The 17,449-nt window shown below is 38.3% G+C and overlaps 1 protein-coding gene and 1 non-coding gene across 2 annotated transcripts; both read left to right on the forward strand.

The window, feature by feature from the left end:
* The first annotated feature begins 7,479 nt into the window (after positions 1-7,479).
* Positions 7,480-7,586, forward strand: LOC141635333 (small nucleolar RNA R71). Its single transcript, XR_012540029.1, has one exon. It is a non-coding gene; the product is annotated as a small nucleolar RNA R71 (small nucleolar RNA).
* A 6,474-nt stretch (positions 7,587-14,060) lies between these two features.
* Positions 14,061-14,600, forward strand: LOC141628895 (uncharacterized). Its single transcript, XM_074441982.1, has 2 exons — positions 14,061-14,254; positions 14,375-14,600. The coding sequence occupies exons 1-2, from the start codon at positions 14,061-14,063 to the stop codon at positions 14,598-14,600; spliced, it is 420 nt and encodes a 139-aa protein (XP_074298083.1).
* Positions 14,601-17,449: the final 2,849 nt, after the last annotated feature.

Consider the following 17,449-nt stretch of genomic DNA (forward strand, 5'->3'; position numbering starts at 1 on the left):
TGTTACTTGTCGTCTAAAGTAACCTAGACAGAAACAATATTTATAACTTTACAAACTACTCTACTATTAGTAAAGAGGTAAGTAAAGGTCGGATCCCAAAGGACGGGTATTGATGTAGGATTTTCGATTGCAAATGGTGGTGTCTAGGGTGTCACAATTTGGGTTGAGATAAGAGATCAGTAAACTAAATAACAATGTAAATAAACAAGCAAGATGATTAAGATGTAAACAAATGATTAAAAGTACTACGGTGTCATGAGTTCATAGGGGATACATGGGAATTGATCATACAAACATATTCTCAAATTATAAACAAGAATTATTGTTGTGATAGGATCGAGTTGGTTTATATCTTACAATCCCAGGAAGTTTTGGGTCCCGGAGCCGAATCGATTAGATTGTACAACACCTACAAGTCTACTTAATCCTCCCTACTCAACTATATGCATGGTATAATGAGACTCGAGTTTATTTATGTCTTACAAGTCTCATTGAATAGGTAAGTGATGGGTAAAAAATGCAAGGATTCATAGGCTCGCATTTCATCAAACATAACATGTGCATAAGTTGGGATCACAACAAGCAAGCAAATAAATTATGTGAACATATTAGATTAAGCATGAATCATCCACCATGTTGGTTTCCCCTAATTCCCCATTAACTCTAGTTAAGAGACCACTCACTCATTATCAAGTTTAACATGCTAATAAAGTTGTCAATCATATTAACAAGGCAAAACATGATGAATGAATGGAAATGATTAATAAATTAAAAAGGGATTAAGAGAATTATACCTAACGATGATTCCAAAATAATAAGCAAAGAATAATAGAAGTACTTGATGATTGATGGAAGGTTGTCAATCTCCCAATAATACCCAAATAATCTTCAATTACCCAAAATAAATGATGAACAATAGAGAAATTAAGGAAATGAGATTTGTATTAAATCTTAATTAAGAGTTGATTACAAGATTAAAATGAGATTAGAATAACATAAAAAGAGTATATGAAGGACATCCTAATCTAATTAGTACCATGGGGTATTTATACTAAGGATTCGGTACATAAATTACGGTTACTAAGGGCTTAAATGACGATTAAGACCCTTAAGAAAAGTTGAGGAAGTGCTCCTCTCGAAGGAGATGCTCATCTCCGCTTCGCTAGTCTTCCTAGAATATGCTCATCCCGAGCGGCTTGTGGGAGGTACGGCCTGCAATGGAGAGGAATCTGAGCGGCTTGGTGAGGGCGACGCTCAGATTGAGAGGGGCCAGGACGAGCGGATTGGCCACGGGACGCTCGGATTGTAGCAGGCTAGGATGCTCGTCTCGTGTACTGTGACGCCCGGATTGTTAGCTAGTCAGCTTCTCTTCTTTTTTTTCTCCAACAATCCTCAAGGATCTTGTTGGGGATGCAAGGATCTTCCTATCATTGCCCATTTACTTCATTATTTAGATAGGCCTTCTAGTCTTGTCTTCACTTTGATGCTTGGTCATTAGATTAGATCAATTTAGCTCCATTTTGTTATGAAAATGAAAGGTTCTTACTCTTTTCCTACCAAGGGATCAAAACCTCAAATAATATGTAAAAAGAAAGACTAAAGATAGTAAATGACCCAATTATGCACTAAAAAGCATAGGAACGAGGCTAATTCGGGGACTAAATATGCTCTAATATGAGTCACATCAAATATCTCCAAACCGAACCTTTGCTCGTCCCGAGTAAAGAGGTGGCAAAACTAGGACCCTTATTTAAACTAACCTACTAATTTAGCTGATATGAGACAATTAGCGGGTCTCACTCCGCCCCTTCAACTCACAACAAGACAACCATGAGGCAGGATGCCTTCTTGCAAGGCAAGGTGGGTCTTGTCAAAATGGCGACACATCCAAACATTAAAGCACACAAAATCAAGTAATGAATGCATCTACAAAAATGAATAGTCACTTTCCTCATCTAAGTGGCGGAAATTATCTACAAGGGAAGCAATCTAAGGGTACACATTCCATCATAGATACGGTTTCTTCAAACTACTAAGCCTAGAAGGATACTAATAAATCACCTCCAAGTTGTGTCAAGCTAGGGTACCTTTGTCCTCAATCGTTAAATGCTTTCGTCAAGAGTAGACTCCCTATGGTGTTAGAAACACTGGAGGATCGTGGAATTCCCCTTCTTGCCTAGACAAGAAGAAGGGTCGTCCCCTCTCTACCATGCACAAAAGTGGATTTGATGGAAAAAGGGATCAATAGAATTTGAGTTTCATATGGGAGTTTCCTTTTGTTGTTGTTTTTTCCCCCAATTTGCGGCATTTAACATTTGAGAACACTTTCTTTTTGCCATTTCTTTTGTTGTTTGGCATTTTCAACACTTGAAAATTTTTCAGCTTTTTGCATTTCTTTTTGAACATTTTCAAAGTCACCCCATTTTTAGCGAGGGTGCTTATTTTTGAAGCATAGGATTTTTCATTTTTGTTACTCCTCTTTTCTTTGATGCAATTGCAAACTTTTTCTTTTCTTTTCATTTCTTGAACTCAAATTTTTGAACAATTTTTTTGCCCATTCCCTTTGATGACAAAATATGGTAGAACATGGATGATGGTTGCATGGTTTCGAGGGTCACCTTTGAATAAAAGGTAGCCAAGGAGTTATCACACCACAAGGTACTCGTGACTAGGCCTTAATCCATGGGTCAAAGGATACTAGCATGACATATCCTAGGGTGTTTCACAAGTATTCTAACAAGCAAAGTCTTAAGAAAAAAAAGCATCTACAAGGGGCTTATATACACTTGTCAAGCTTCCCAAATAGATGTTTTCACAAAATTTTTCCTAAATGCAACTATATGCCATGGTGCAACTAACACATATACAACCTAATGCATATGCTTCTACCAACTAGTATGCCAAATAAACTAAATGCAATCCTAAATTCACATTGTTTATACCGCATCAATCAAAATAAAGCCACATAGTCATTAACATAAAGAGGAAAAAGGAGATTGGAAAGATCATACCATGCGGTCTTCTATATCCTCTTGTCTCGGATGTGGTGTAGTATATCAATGTGAAAAAGGGTGGACAAACACAATATATACAAACGATATATACAAGACTATACTACAAAGGAAATGAACATGTTTTTGGATTTTTGAATTTTTGAATTTTTTTGTATTTTGTTTTAATGAAATTAAAAGACATATTTTTGTATTTTTCAAAAAAATTTCAATTTTTATCATTTTTGTTTTAAAAAGTCAAGTTAGAATTTCCCATCCCCACACTAGTATGGGCATTGTCCTCAATGGCCAATACGATAGGAAATTATGCAATTTATATGAAAATGCATGATTTCAAAGCTAAATGCAATTTATATGACATATAAACAAGAGTGAATGTAAACTAATCTTTGCTATATGATGCATGGTTTTTGTTATGGTGGAGAGCATAATTTAGATTAGCTCCCAATGCATATGCATAAACTTCCCCAAACCGAAATAGACACTATTTCTAATGTCAAAAATTTTGGGGGAGTTCATGCACAAAAATGCAATGCATGAAACTAAAATTTGTCATTTTGGATTTTGAAAATGGGAACAATAAAATGAACACCTCAATGGAATCGAGGTGTTAGTCCTCTAGATGATGCTAGGACTCCACATATCATGATCAAGGAGAAATTATAAGAAAAACAAGAGAAGTAGACAAACCATAAAAGAGGTGTAGGAGTGTAGGATCCTCCCAAGAGTTTGCTATTCCTCGCCCATTGCATCATCACCATCATCATCAACCTCCTCACTTGAGGCATCATCAACCTCCATGGATGTGGAGTCATTACCACTCTCACTTTCACTTCCCTCTTCTTCCTCATCTTCATTCTCTTCTTCTTCTTCTTCACCTTCTTGCTCACCACTCTCATCAACAACCATCTCCTCTTCACCCAAGTTACCACCTCTAGAAGCACTAGGAAAGAAGGGTTCCTTATCCGCCCAACTAGGCAAAGGACAAGATGGGTCAAGAAGTCCTTGCCTAGCAAGATGTAGGAGAGGCGAATATTGTGCTTTGTAAGCATTAACTCTATCTTCATAAGTTTGTCTATGCATTTCCTTCATCAATAGAGTCAAGTAGTCATTCCCCGCCTTAACATTTTTGGGTTTAAATTCATGGTAGGTGAACGGGTAAGGTGGGATGATAATGGAGGAGGAGGGCTCGGCAATATCTTCCCCTTGGTGTTGAATAATATATTTGGCTTCTTCGGAGAGTGGGAGAAGGTAATTCGATCTATGAACATTCAAGCGGCAAATCTTCCACTTTTTGTTCTTGCTATGCTCCTTTACTTAGTAACACCAAAGAAAGCTTGAAATCATCAATTTCTAGTATTACCCAAATCGATTTAGGATATTCGAATGTTGCCTTGTGTCCCAAAAATCGACTCAAACTTTGAAGATTTTTATGTTTTAATCACTTGTTATTGCTAAAGGAGTGATTTAATTTTGTTTTGAGGAAGTTTGGATTTGATTTGGTTGATTTTGGTTGAGAAATTTATTGTTGGTTGATGGAGAGAATGAGGGTTTTGGGGTTTTGGGTAGTGTTTATGTTTGAAAGAATGAAAATGATTGTGGAAAGGGGGTTTTTTAAAACCCGTTAGATTTGAAAACCAGAGGGGAGACGAGTAGATAGGCTTTGGGACGCTCGGATTCTTCGGTTTCTGGGTTCATGAAAAGACGTCTGGGGACGAGCGTCTTATAGGCAAGACGAGCAGGTTCTTGAGCTGGGACGAGCGTCCTAAGTTGGAGACGCTCGGATTCTTTTCCAGGGAGAAATCCCAAAAATTGACAGTGTAAAGACGAGCGGATTTCTTTTGGGATGACCGTCCTGGCTGAGACGAGCGGATTTCCTTGTAGGATGCTCGAATTCTCAGTCAGACCCACAAGTTGATTTTCCCAGCTTCACAAGACGAGCGTCTTTAGCCCTGGATGCTCGAGTTCTCTTCAGGACGAGCGGATCCTCGTCGGGTCGCTCAGATTATCCCTTTGCCACAGGGATTCTGGTCTATCCGTGGGTGCTTCGTAACCCGTGTCATTCATTCTTCATTTCTTGTGGTCTTCATTGTGATGACACTACAAAGGCTTGGATAGCCTAGGCAATTGCTATCTCCACACTAAGGTAAAACACTACACATCAATAAACTCATAAGTCCCTCTCTCACTTATCTCAAAATGATGAAAATCTTGGTCAAGGAAGAAAAATTTAAATCCAAAATTGACAAAAATGCAATACAATAATTAAAATGCAAGTTAGGGAGTTAGAATATTTACAAGTGGTGGTTTAGGGAGGACTCCACCAAACTCTCATCCAATAATGAGATGTCAAGGGGGCATGTTTAAAGTGTTGTTGATGTTGCTCAACATCTTAAAAAAGTAGTCAAAAGCTTGTTCATTGTCATGATAAAGATCTTCAATAGACCTTTGCACTTGTTGTTCTTCATGGTGGTCTTGGGTCATAGCATTACCGATATAGGGATTGAATATCCCTTCAAACTCATCATCCAAAAGACCGCATACTTCGTCTTCTTGGTCACTAAAAATGTCGTGAGTTGATGAAGACAACTCTCCTTCTTTCTTATCTTGGCCAATGAGGCCTTCTTCTTCACTTATCATGGGTGAGCTTTTCATGCTCTCTTTGTTGCAATTTCCTTGCTCTTTTGATGGAGCATCATTCAATTTCTTCTTCCATTCAAATTCCAACTTCTTCCTATCATCTTGCCGGCTATAGTGATCAACCATAAAACATGGCTCATGTAATCGTGGAGCTCTCATTGTCTTGTCAAGATTGAAAGTGATGGTTTTATCTCCCACTTCAAGGGTGAGCTCTCCATGTTTTATATCGATCACCGCTCCCGCGGTGTGTAAGAAAGGTCTTCCTAAAATAATAGGAATCTTGGAGTCTTCTTCCATGTCAACAATAACAAAATCCACCGGGATGAAGAACTCGCCAATTCTTATCGGCACATCTTCCCATACCCCTAAAGGTGTCTTCGTAGATCGATCTGCCATTTGGAGTGTGATATTAGTGCACTTGAGTTCTCCCATTCCTAGCCTCTTACTTACCGAATATGACATGACACTCACACTTGCCCCAAGGTCACATAAAGCATTGTTGATCGTAGTGTCGCTAATAGTGCATGGAATAGAGAAACTCCCCAGATCCTTTAATTTTGGAGGTGAACTTCCTTGTAGGATGGCACTACTCACTTTAGTAAAAGTAATAGTCTGAAGCTTCCGGATGGATTTCTTGTTCGTAAGAATGTCTTTAATATACTTTGCATAGGCCGGAACGTGATTGATTAATTCCATAAATGGAATCGAGACTTCCCAATTCTTCACAATCTCCATGAATTTTCCAAGTTCGTCATCAAACTTAGGCTTAGCTTGACGACTTGGAAAAGGGAGTTTAATCACAATAGGTTCCTTCTCTTTGGCCTTTTCTTCATCCTTCTTTAAAGCTTCTTGAATGGTGGGTTCTTCTTCTTTAGAGTTTTGCACAACTATTTCCTTGTCACTAGCATTCACAACCTCTTCATCAACGGGCCTCTTCGGCTCTTCATAGCTTGTACCACTCCTCAATTGGATGGCACTCACCGATTCTTGTCTTGGGGGATTACATTGAGGTGGTAATTGCCCCTTTTGTCTTTGTGAACTTGAAGATGCCAATTGAGACATTTAGGTCTCCAACATCTTTGCGTGAGCTAGTATGTTGTTAATGGTGATGTCTTTTGCTTGGCTATCCTTTTGCATTTGAGTGAAAATTTCTTGTTGGTTCTTTTTCATTTGGAGGACCGCTTTTTGAACATCAAAACCTTAGTCATTTGTTTGATTGTATGGAGTTTGATTTTGGTAACCTTGGTTTTGGTTGTAAAAGTGTCTTTGATTTTGGTTTCTCATTGGAGGTGGGGTGTATGTTGTTTGAGGGTTTTGAACATTTTGGCTTTTGTATGAGAGGTTGGGATGGAATTTGGTGTTTTCATTGTAATAGTTGGAATAAGGGGTGCCAATCTTGTATGCTTGGAAAGCATTCACTTATTCACTTGTTCCTCTACATTCAGTTTGGTCATGTCCCAAAGTTCCACAACTCTGACATATTCCACTTGGAATTGATGAAGATGCCACCATGACATTCACATGTTGCTTAGATTTGGAGGCTTCTTCAAGCTTAGCCATAGCCTTCTCAAACTTCAAATTAATGGTATCAATATGAGCACTAAGTTGAGCACCCAATTGAGTAATAGAGTCCACTTCATGCTTTCCTCCTCTAGCAGCCTTCCGAGGTCTACTATATTGTGAGTTATGGACCGCCATTTCCTCAATCTTGTTCCATGTTTGATTATCATCAACATCGGTGAACATACCATTTGATCCCATGTTGAGAATGTTTCGGGAGTCTTCATAAAGACCATTCCAAAATTGTTGTACCAAGAACCACTCGCTAAGTCCGTGATGAGGACATGAGCGACAAGTTCCTTTGAATCGCTCCCAAGCTTCATACAAAGATTCTTCGTCCCTTTATTTGAACCCCGTGATTTGGGCTCTTAGCATGTTAGTCTTTTCTGGAGGGTAGAACTTTTTGTAGAAAGCAAGTGCCAATTTCTTCCAATAGTTAATACCAAGATTAGCCTTATCAAGGCTCTTTAACCATTGTTTCGCGGTACCAATCAAAGAAAAAGGAAATAAGACCCATCGAATTTGGTCTTGAGTCACTCCGGTTTGAGAAATCGCATCAAAATAGTCACAAAAAGTCTCGATATGAGAATGAGGGTCTTCACTAGGCATCCCCCCAAATTGGCTTTTTTCGACTAATTGGATAAATGCGGATTTTGCAATGAAATTACCGGTCAAATGTTGTGGTGTGGGAATACCATTTGGTAGGTTCTCCTCGGTTGGCATGAAATGTGATGAAAACTTAGGCATTGTGGGTTGATTTTATGGTTGATTTCGTGGTTGATTTTGTGTTGGGTTCTCCTCTCCTTATCTTGCAAAAAGGTTGATGAACTCAATGTTATTTGGTTGAATGTCCACAATCTCACCAATACCTCTCAAAGTATTTCTGGAAAGTCTTCTATTGGTTGTCAAAGTTCTTTCAATTTCGTGATCAATGGGTAACAAGTTACCTTGTGATCTTCTAGACATGCAAAATATCAAACAACTTGAAAACAATTAGAACAAACCTTAAGGAGTTTTACTTCCCCAAGGCAAAGAAAGACATAACTAAGAACAATTAAACAAAATTAAATCAAGTTAACACCGTCCCCGGCAACGACGCCATTTTTGGTCGGACTATCGTTTTCGGTTACTTGTCGTTAGGAGTACCTAGACCAAAACAATATTTATAACTTCACAAACTACTCTACTATTATTAAAGAGGTAAGTAAAGGTCGGATCCCAAGGGACGGGTATTGATGTAGGATTTTTGATTGCAAATGGGCGTGTCTAAGGGTGTCACAATTTGGGTTGAGATAAGAGATCACTAAACTAAATAACAATGTAAATAAACAAGCAAGATGATTAAGATGTAAATAAATGATTAAAAGCACTAGAGTGTCATGAGTTCATAGAGGATACATGGGAATTGATCATACAAACATATTCTCAAATTATAAACAAGCAATTATTATTGTGATAGGATCGAGTTGGTTTATATCTTACAATCCTAGGAAGGTTTGGCTCCCGGAGCCGAATCGATTAGATTGTACAACACCTACAAGTCGACTTCATCCTCCCTACTCAACTATATGCATAGTCTAATGAGACTCGAGTTGGTTTATGTCTAACAAGTCTCATTGAATAGGTAAGTGATGGGTAAAAAATGCAAGGATTCATAGGCTCGCATTTCATCAAGCATAACATGTGCATAAGTTGAGATCACAACAAGCAAGCAAATAAATTATGTGAACGTATTAGATTAAGTATGAATCATCGTCCATGTTGGTTTCCCCTAATTCCCCATTAACTCTAGTTAAGAGACTACTCACTCATTATCAAGTTTAACATGCTAATAAGGTTGTCAATCATTTTAACAAGGCAAAACATGATGAATAAATGGAAATGAGTAACAATAATTAAAAAGGGATTAAGAGAATTATACCTAATGATGATTCCAAAATAATAAGCAAAGAATAATAGAAGTACTTGATGATTGATGGAAGGTTGTCAATCTCCAAATAATAGCCAAATAATCTTCAATTACCCAAAATAAATGATGAACAATAGAGAAATTAAGGAAACGAGATTTGTATTAAAGCATAATTAAAAATTGATTACAAGATTAAGATGAGATTAGAATAACTTAAAAAGTGTATATGAAGGACATCCTAATCTAATTAGTACCATGGGGTATTTATACTAAGGATAGGGTACATAAATTAGGGTTACTAAGGGCTTAAATGACGATTAAGACCCTTAAGAAAAGTTGAGGAAGTGCTCCTCTCGAAGGAGATGCTCATCTGTGCTTCGTTAGTCTTCCAAGAATATGCTCATCCCGAGCGGCTTGAGGGAGGGACCGCCTGCACTAGAGAGGAATCCGAGAGGCTTGGTGAGGGCAACGCTCGGATTGAGTGGGGCCAGGATGAGCGGATTGGCCACGGGACGCTTGGATTGTAGCAGGCCAGGACGCTCGTCCCGTGTACTGCGACGCCCGGATTGTTAGCCAGTCAGCTTCTCTTCTTTTCTTTCTCCAACAATTTTCAAGGATCTTGTTGGGGATGCAAGGATCTTCGCATCATTGCCCATTTACTTCATTATTTACATAGGCCTTCTAGTCTTGTCTTCACTTTGATGCTTGGTCATTAGATTCGATCAATTTAGCTCCATTTTGCCATCAAAATGCAAGGTTCTTACTCCTTTCTTACCAAGGGATCAAAGCCTCAAAGAATATGCAAAACGAAAGACTAAAGATAGTAAATGACCTAATTATGCACTAAAAAGCATAGGAACGACGCTAATTCGGGGACTAAATTTGCTCTAATATGAGTCACATCAAGCTCGACTGTTATCACAATATAGAGTGATCAGATCTTTGGCGGAATGGACTATTCCTAGTCCGTTCATGAATTGCCTAATCCAAACAGCTTCCTTTGCAGCCTCAGACACTGCAAGGTACTCAGCCTCTGTTGTAGAATCCGCGGTAATGCTTTGCTTGAAGCTCTTCCAGCAAACAGCTCCTCCATTTAGCATAAACACATAACCGGAATGGGATTTCATATCATCCCGATCGGTTTGGAAACTTGCATCCGTGTAACCACTTACACGCAACTCATTTTGTCCTCCAAACACTAAGAACAAATCCTTAGTCCTTCATAAGTACTTAAGGATGTTCTAACGGCTATCCAGTGACTCTCACCAAGCTTGGCTTGATAACGACTTGTCATGCTCAAGGCATACGCAACGTCAGGACGAGTGCAAATCATAACATACATGATAGACCCAACAACGGAAGCATAGGGGACAGTCTTCATGTGTTCAATCTCCTTAGGGGTAGAGGGAGACTGTGACTTGCTAAAAGTAATCCCTTGGCTCATAGGTAGAAATCCTCTCATGGAGTCTTTCATATTGAACCGGTCAAGAACTTTGTCAATATAAGCTTCTTGACTCAATGCTAGTATCCTTTTGGACCTATCCCTATAGATCCGGATACCCAAGATTCGTTGTGCCTCTCCCAAGTCCTTCATCTGGAAGTGTTTCCCTAGCCACTCTTTAACGGAAGTGAGCGATGGAACATCATTCCCGATGAGCAATATGTCATCCACATATAGGACAAGGAATGCAACCTTACTCCCACTAAACTTTATGTATAAACACGGTTCTTCCACACTTCGAGTGAAACCGTATTATTTAATAACATGATCAAAGCAATGATTCCAACTCCTAGATGCTTGCTTAAGACCATAGGTGGACTTCTTAAGCTTACACACCTTCTTAGGGTTAGATGTATCCACAAAACCTTCAGGTTGTATCATGTACACTTCCTCTTCTAGAATCCCATTCAAGAAGGCGGTTTTGACATCCATTTGCCAAATCTCATAATTATGAAACGCGGCAACCGCTAAGATTATCCTAATGGACCGAAGCATAGCGACTGGAGCGAAGGTTTCGTTATAGTATAAACTATGAACTTGGGTGAAACCTTTTGCCACCAATCTAGCTTTGTAAACATCTATATGTTTATCTACGCCGAGCTTAATTTTATATATCCATTTACACTGAAGGGGTCGTACTCCCTCAGGTAAATACACCAAGTCCCATACTTGGTTCTCGTACATGGAATCCATTTCGGACCGCATGGCTTCTAGCCAAAGCGAGGAGTCGGGACTAGACATGGCCGATTTGTAGGTAGTGGGTTCATCACTTTCCAAAAATAACAAACCACCATCCTCTTCGATGTTACCAAGGTAGCGGTTAGGTGGATTAGAAATCCTACTTAACTTTCTAGGAACAATTACCGTTTCAGAGGAAGAGGGAATTCTATCCTCCACGTTCTCCTCTACCTCATTCTCGGTTTGTGGCTCTCGAACTTCATCAAGTTCAAATTTTCTCACACTCTGTCTCCTAGAAACAAACTCCTTTTCTAGGAAGACAGCATCACAAGCCACAAACACTTTGTTCTTGTGTTTATTATTGAATTAATAGCCAAGTGTTTCCCTTGGATATCCTAGAAAAAGACATTTGTCAGACCTAGGTGCAAGCTTATTGTCAGACTTGATCTTGACGTACACTTCGCAACCCCAAATATGTATGAATGACAAATGAGGGACTTTTGCTGTCCATATCTTATATGGAGTCTTATTGGCCGCTTTAGTCGGGCTTCGATTTAGTGAAAATATTACAGACAAGAGGGCAAAACCCAAAACGAATCAGGAAGCTCTGTTAGACTCATCATAGACCGAACCATGTCTAATAAAGTTCGGTTTCTCCTTTCGGCCACACCATTTAATTGTGGTGTGCCAGGAGGAGTCCATTCTGATACTATACCACAATCTATCAGGTGTGAATCGAATTCAGTATTTAGATATTCATCACCACAATCGGATCGTAGGTTCTTAATATTTTTATCCAATTGGTTCTCTACTTCATTCTGAAACTCCTTGAACTTGTCAAAAGCTTCACTTTTATTCTTTATCAAGTAGACATACCCATATCTAATCAAGTCATCAGTAAAAGTAATGAATTAGTGAAAACCTACTCTAGCGATGATGGTTAATGGTCCACACACATCCGTATGTATGAGAGCCAAAACCTCACTAGCTCATGTCCCTCTTCCCGCAAAAGGTGCACGAATAATCTTGCCTAAAAGGCAAAACTCGCATATACCATAAGATTCGAAATCAAATGGTTTAAGCACTTTTGATGAAGCAAGTCTCTTAATGCGTCTTTCGTTTTTGTGACCTAAACGACAATGCCAGAGGTAGGATTCATTTGGATCACCCGTTTTGAGGTTTTTAGTTTCCACATGATAAACGTCATTAACATCATTTAAAACATAAATGCCTCCAATTGAAATGGCCTTGCCATAAACCACATCATTCAATGAAAAAGTACAACTATTGTTCTTAATCATAAAACAAAAGCCTTCCGCGTCTAACGCGGAAATGGAGATGATGTTCTTGGTTAAAGTTGGTATAAAATAACACTTATTTAAATACGACTCTAGACCACTAGCTAAAGTGAGCACATAGGTCCCCACGGAAACGGCCGCTACTCTAGCTACATTGCCCATGCGGAGATCCACATCACCTTTTGCTAGTGCTCTACGTCCCTTAAACCCTGCAAATGATTTCAAAGGTGAGAGCCACATCCGGTATCAAGTACCCAAGTGGAAGTGCAAGCATAATTAACGTCTATCACATAGGGAGAGGAAATCATACCAATAGGCGTCACATGCCCTTCCTTGAGATCCTCCAAGTATTTGGGACAACTCCTCCTATAATGCCCATTCCCATTACAATGGTAACATTCGGCTTCAGAGAGTTTGACACCTTTTGCCTTGGGTTTGCCATTCTCAACCGCTTTCCCCTTTCCATTGTCTTGTTTATTTAACGATTTCTTGAATTGGGACTTTTCCTTCCCCTTTCCCTTCTTAACTCCAAGGGACATGTTCTTTAACTTCATGGTTAGAACATCCCCTTTTTCACTACCACTAGCTTCCATATCCCTCTGTGCTTGGGTGAGGAGTGCATGAATTTCATGATAACTCTTATCCATGCCATTCATGTTGTAGTTTACCCTAAAGTGGGAAAAGTTGGTGGGAAGTGAGTGGAGGATACGATCCACCACAAGAGTCTTAGGAATATTACACCCTAGACGCTCTATGATGTCGACATATTCGACCATTTTTAGCACATGGGGACCAACCTTTTGGCCCCTCTCAAGCTTTGCTTCAAAGAAGTGTGCCGCCGTATCGTATTGACGGACTTTAGGTGTTTGTGAAAATATAGTATTCATACGAGTGAATATCTCGTACGCATTTAAGAAAATGCATGAAAGCTTGAGCTTTGGGGACATCGACCATATCAACACATTTTTGATATCATTCGACATCCTCACATGGTCATCATAGGCGGTCCGCACCACCGATGATGCCCTTGAACCGCGCTCGATGGGAGGGGCATCGGTCAAGTAAGTAAGCACATTGTCGGACAACGCGGCACTTTTGATGTTGGATTCCCATTCAAGAAAGTTACTACCGTCATCTTTTAAGATACATTTGTCCATTACGGACCTTAGCCATGAATCTTTGCCTAGTAAAGTAGTCGATGGAGTTGAAGAAGTTGCCATTGCGAATTAAAATGCTACATCAACAATATTATCATCACCATAATACCTAAGACTGAGATCCCTGAGACTCTGATACAATTCAGGCCAATTGCATGCTGCAATACTATCTACAAATTTTTCTCTAAGGTGATCTGTGCTAGACTGAGTCGTATTCTTCCTGAAATTATTAGTCCCTCTTAGGGGGCATTTATCAAAGGAAGAAACATTGTTGGCAATATACTTATTTGCCAGGATCTTATTAAGATGTATAACAGGAAGAGCTGTTCCCCTAGAGTGTTGATGAAGCTTGACCTTCAAAAGGCATATGATTCCATTGAGTGGACTTTTGTTTCTGATATGCTGGAGGCTACTGGCTTTCCTAAAAAATTCATTGTTCTTCTGCTACAACGTGTTACTACCCCTTCTTATTCTCTTTCACTCAATGGGGAATATTTTGGGTTTTTTAAGGGGCAAAGGGGTTTAAGGCAGGGTGATCCACTCTCCCCTCTCTTATTCACCCTTTGATTGGACTATCTTAGTAGAATTTTGCTGATTGTTCAAAAACATAGAAATTTCAGGCACCATCCTTTATGTAAGAGGATCAACCTTACTCATCTTTGCTTTGCTGATGACCTAATTATGTTCTGCAAAGATGAGAGAGCTTCTATAGATCTTCTGCTTAAAGCTTTTAACTACTTTTCTGAGGCTACAGGCTTGGTGATGAATAGTGGTAAATCAAATTTCTATGCTAATGGAGTTCTTGACAGCTTGATCAGGGAGATTGAGCAGGCTACAGGGATGTAGAGAAGTGCAATCCCATTTAGATATTCGGGCATTAATGTGTCCCCTAAACGTCTCTCCATAATGGACTGTAATTGCTTGATTGAGAATGTGGTTACTAAGATTAGGGGACTGGGTTCTAGAAAGTTATCTTATGCTGGAAGGGTTGTTTTGATCCAGTCTGTTCTTAGTACTTTGCACTGCTACTGGGCTCGTATTTTTATTTTACCCAAGACTGTAATTGCTGCAATTGAGAAAATTTCCAGACACTATCTATGGTATGGTAAGGATCCCAAGGAAAACCCTACCCTGGTTTCCTGGGAGAGAATTTGCAGACCTAAGAAACAGGGGGGCTTGGATTAAAGGACCTTCATGCCTAGAACATTGCCACTCTTGGAACTTATGTCTAGTGGGTGCAGCAAAAGACTGACCATCTTTGGGTTCGTTGGGTTCATGCAGTCAATATAAAATCTACAAGCTGGATGGATTATGAACCTAACAATGGTGCAAGTTAGGCCTGGAGGAAAATCTGTCAGGTTAAGAATATTTTCAAGAGTCTTCTCTCTGCAGGTGAGCCATATACTGCTCAGAAGGAGTATCTCTTGCTGAAACCTCTTACTAATAAGGTTGCCTAGTATCCGTGGGTCTTAAATAAATGGATTTGTCCAAAACATTCTTTTTTCTGCTGGTTAGTAGCTCAAAATAGGCTACTAACACAGGATCGTTTGGTGAGGATGAAGATCATTGATGATAATTGCTGTGAAGTCTGTGGGATTATGGCTGAGGACTCAATCTACTACTAAGAGAAAGGTCATTGGGGTCATCCTAGCAAGTCTTATATATCGTTTGTGGCAACATCGAAATTCTTGCAGGATGGACAAAGTTGTAATGATGCCTTTGTGTCTAGTTCAGAGGGCGCAGCTTGATGTTAGAGCTAGATTACAGTTGATTGGCATGAAATGTACTAGTAGGAGTGTCCTTGACTAGTTGAAGGGACTATGAGGTACCCACCCTTATAGTTTCTTAACTAGCTTGATCTATTATGGTCTTGATGTAATGGGATAATTTTATGATTAATGAGAACTACTTACATTTTCCCAAAAAAAGAATTAAAATGCTACAACAAATAAGGAAAAAATTAACATTCATTGTTTTAAAAATACTTGCGAAAACATGTTTAACAAGTTTTAACATTTATGTAATGATGTCCCACTAAATTATATAAATTATTCCAAGACCCAAATATTAAACAAAAATGAGCATCGATTGGGCGAAACATCCCATAATCGTGTAAATTCGGTAAGTCAACGGTTGACTAATTCTACCTCTAGAACTCTTGGTTGACGAATTTCCTTAAATCCATCTACTAGCCCCGGAATACAAGACCGTGTTATACCCCGTTGAGTCCAACCAATTTTGGCACGTGATAACCGTTTACCACCCTACTTACCAATTTTGGCGTGTGATCTCGTATCGTCGATTTGAAATTGAATTGACAAACACGAAAATAAAATGCATGTGAATGGCGATTTTGGCATGCGTGGAAAAATAAAAGCAAGCAAGTATATGAATAAATCCTAGTATGACCTCCTAGTTAATAAAAACTAGTCTATTACATTTCGGAAACCAACTCCTTGGTCCCTTGCCTCTTCATAGGAACATCTTCCAAAAGGGGCTTCTTCAAGTAGGATTTGGAACACCTTTCCAAAAATAGACTCCTTCTTGATGTAATCCGTCTTTTGTAAACGCCGGTAAAAATAACTATTAAAATTAAATTACATAGCTATTCCTATTATGCATTAATTAATAAAATGAATAAAACTATTAATTAATTTCAAATCGACGATACGAGATCTTTTTTAAATTACAAAAAAATCGCTATTCCCATTCATTTCGGGTAATAACGATTAAAATAAACTAGGCCATACTAGGTACAATAAAATAAATACTTTAAATAAATGAAAATCATTCTTTCAACTTAAATAAATATGCTTAAAATGCTGTAAAATGATGCCAAAATCGCCCTATCTATCAATCATTGGTATCCATCTCGGTTTTGTGGATTTAATCGATTTTTAACTTGTAAAAATCAATAATCAATTCTTAAATCTCATTTAAGTCCAAACTAATTGTCCAAACTATTTTGAACCTCAAAAATTAGTCCTCAATAATTTGATTATGAATAATTAGTTTGATTTGGTGATAATTTGCTAATTTAATCAGTAAAATCATAACTTTTAAGTAATAAATCCAAAATAATTGAAAATATTACCAAAAGTTGAAACAAAAAATTTGGAGTATTCTAGAACACTCCAAAGAACACCAAAATATCAGAAAAATTGCCCAAAAATTTTGAATAAAAACTATGAAGAAAAAGATCGATATTTATCGGTTTTTAACCACTAAAACCAATAAACATCAAAACAAGGTGAAAATACATTTTAAAATTATTTTTTAACTTTTAAATCTTATTTTTAAATATACATAAATTTATCAAGGGCAGGGATAAATATTTCGAGTATATGATTAATTTATTTCACTTTTATTGACTTTTATCTCATAAAATCAATAAACATGGAAAACTTCAAACCAACCTTCGAAATTTTACATACAATCTGTAGAAAATTTGCATGAAACACCATAAAAATTTCATGACCCGAATCAACTTCTAACTATTTTTTTTTTTTTTTTGAAATCAACAGCCCGAGGGCCTTACTCAATTAATAATTTGTCAAAACGAACAGCAGAGTTTGCAGACGATGGTAAACCATCATTCCATACAACTTTACCCATAACACGAGGGAAACAATGTGCTAAAGCATGAGCTACACAATTATTAGTACCAGATACATGTAGCCAAATGACCGACTGAA

This window comes from Silene latifolia, chromosome Y, assembly GCF_048544455.1.
Source record: "Silene latifolia isolate original U9 population chromosome Y, ASM4854445v1, whole genome shotgun sequence".
Lineage (NCBI taxonomy): Eukaryota > Viridiplantae > Streptophyta > Magnoliopsida > Caryophyllales > Caryophyllaceae > Silene > Silene latifolia.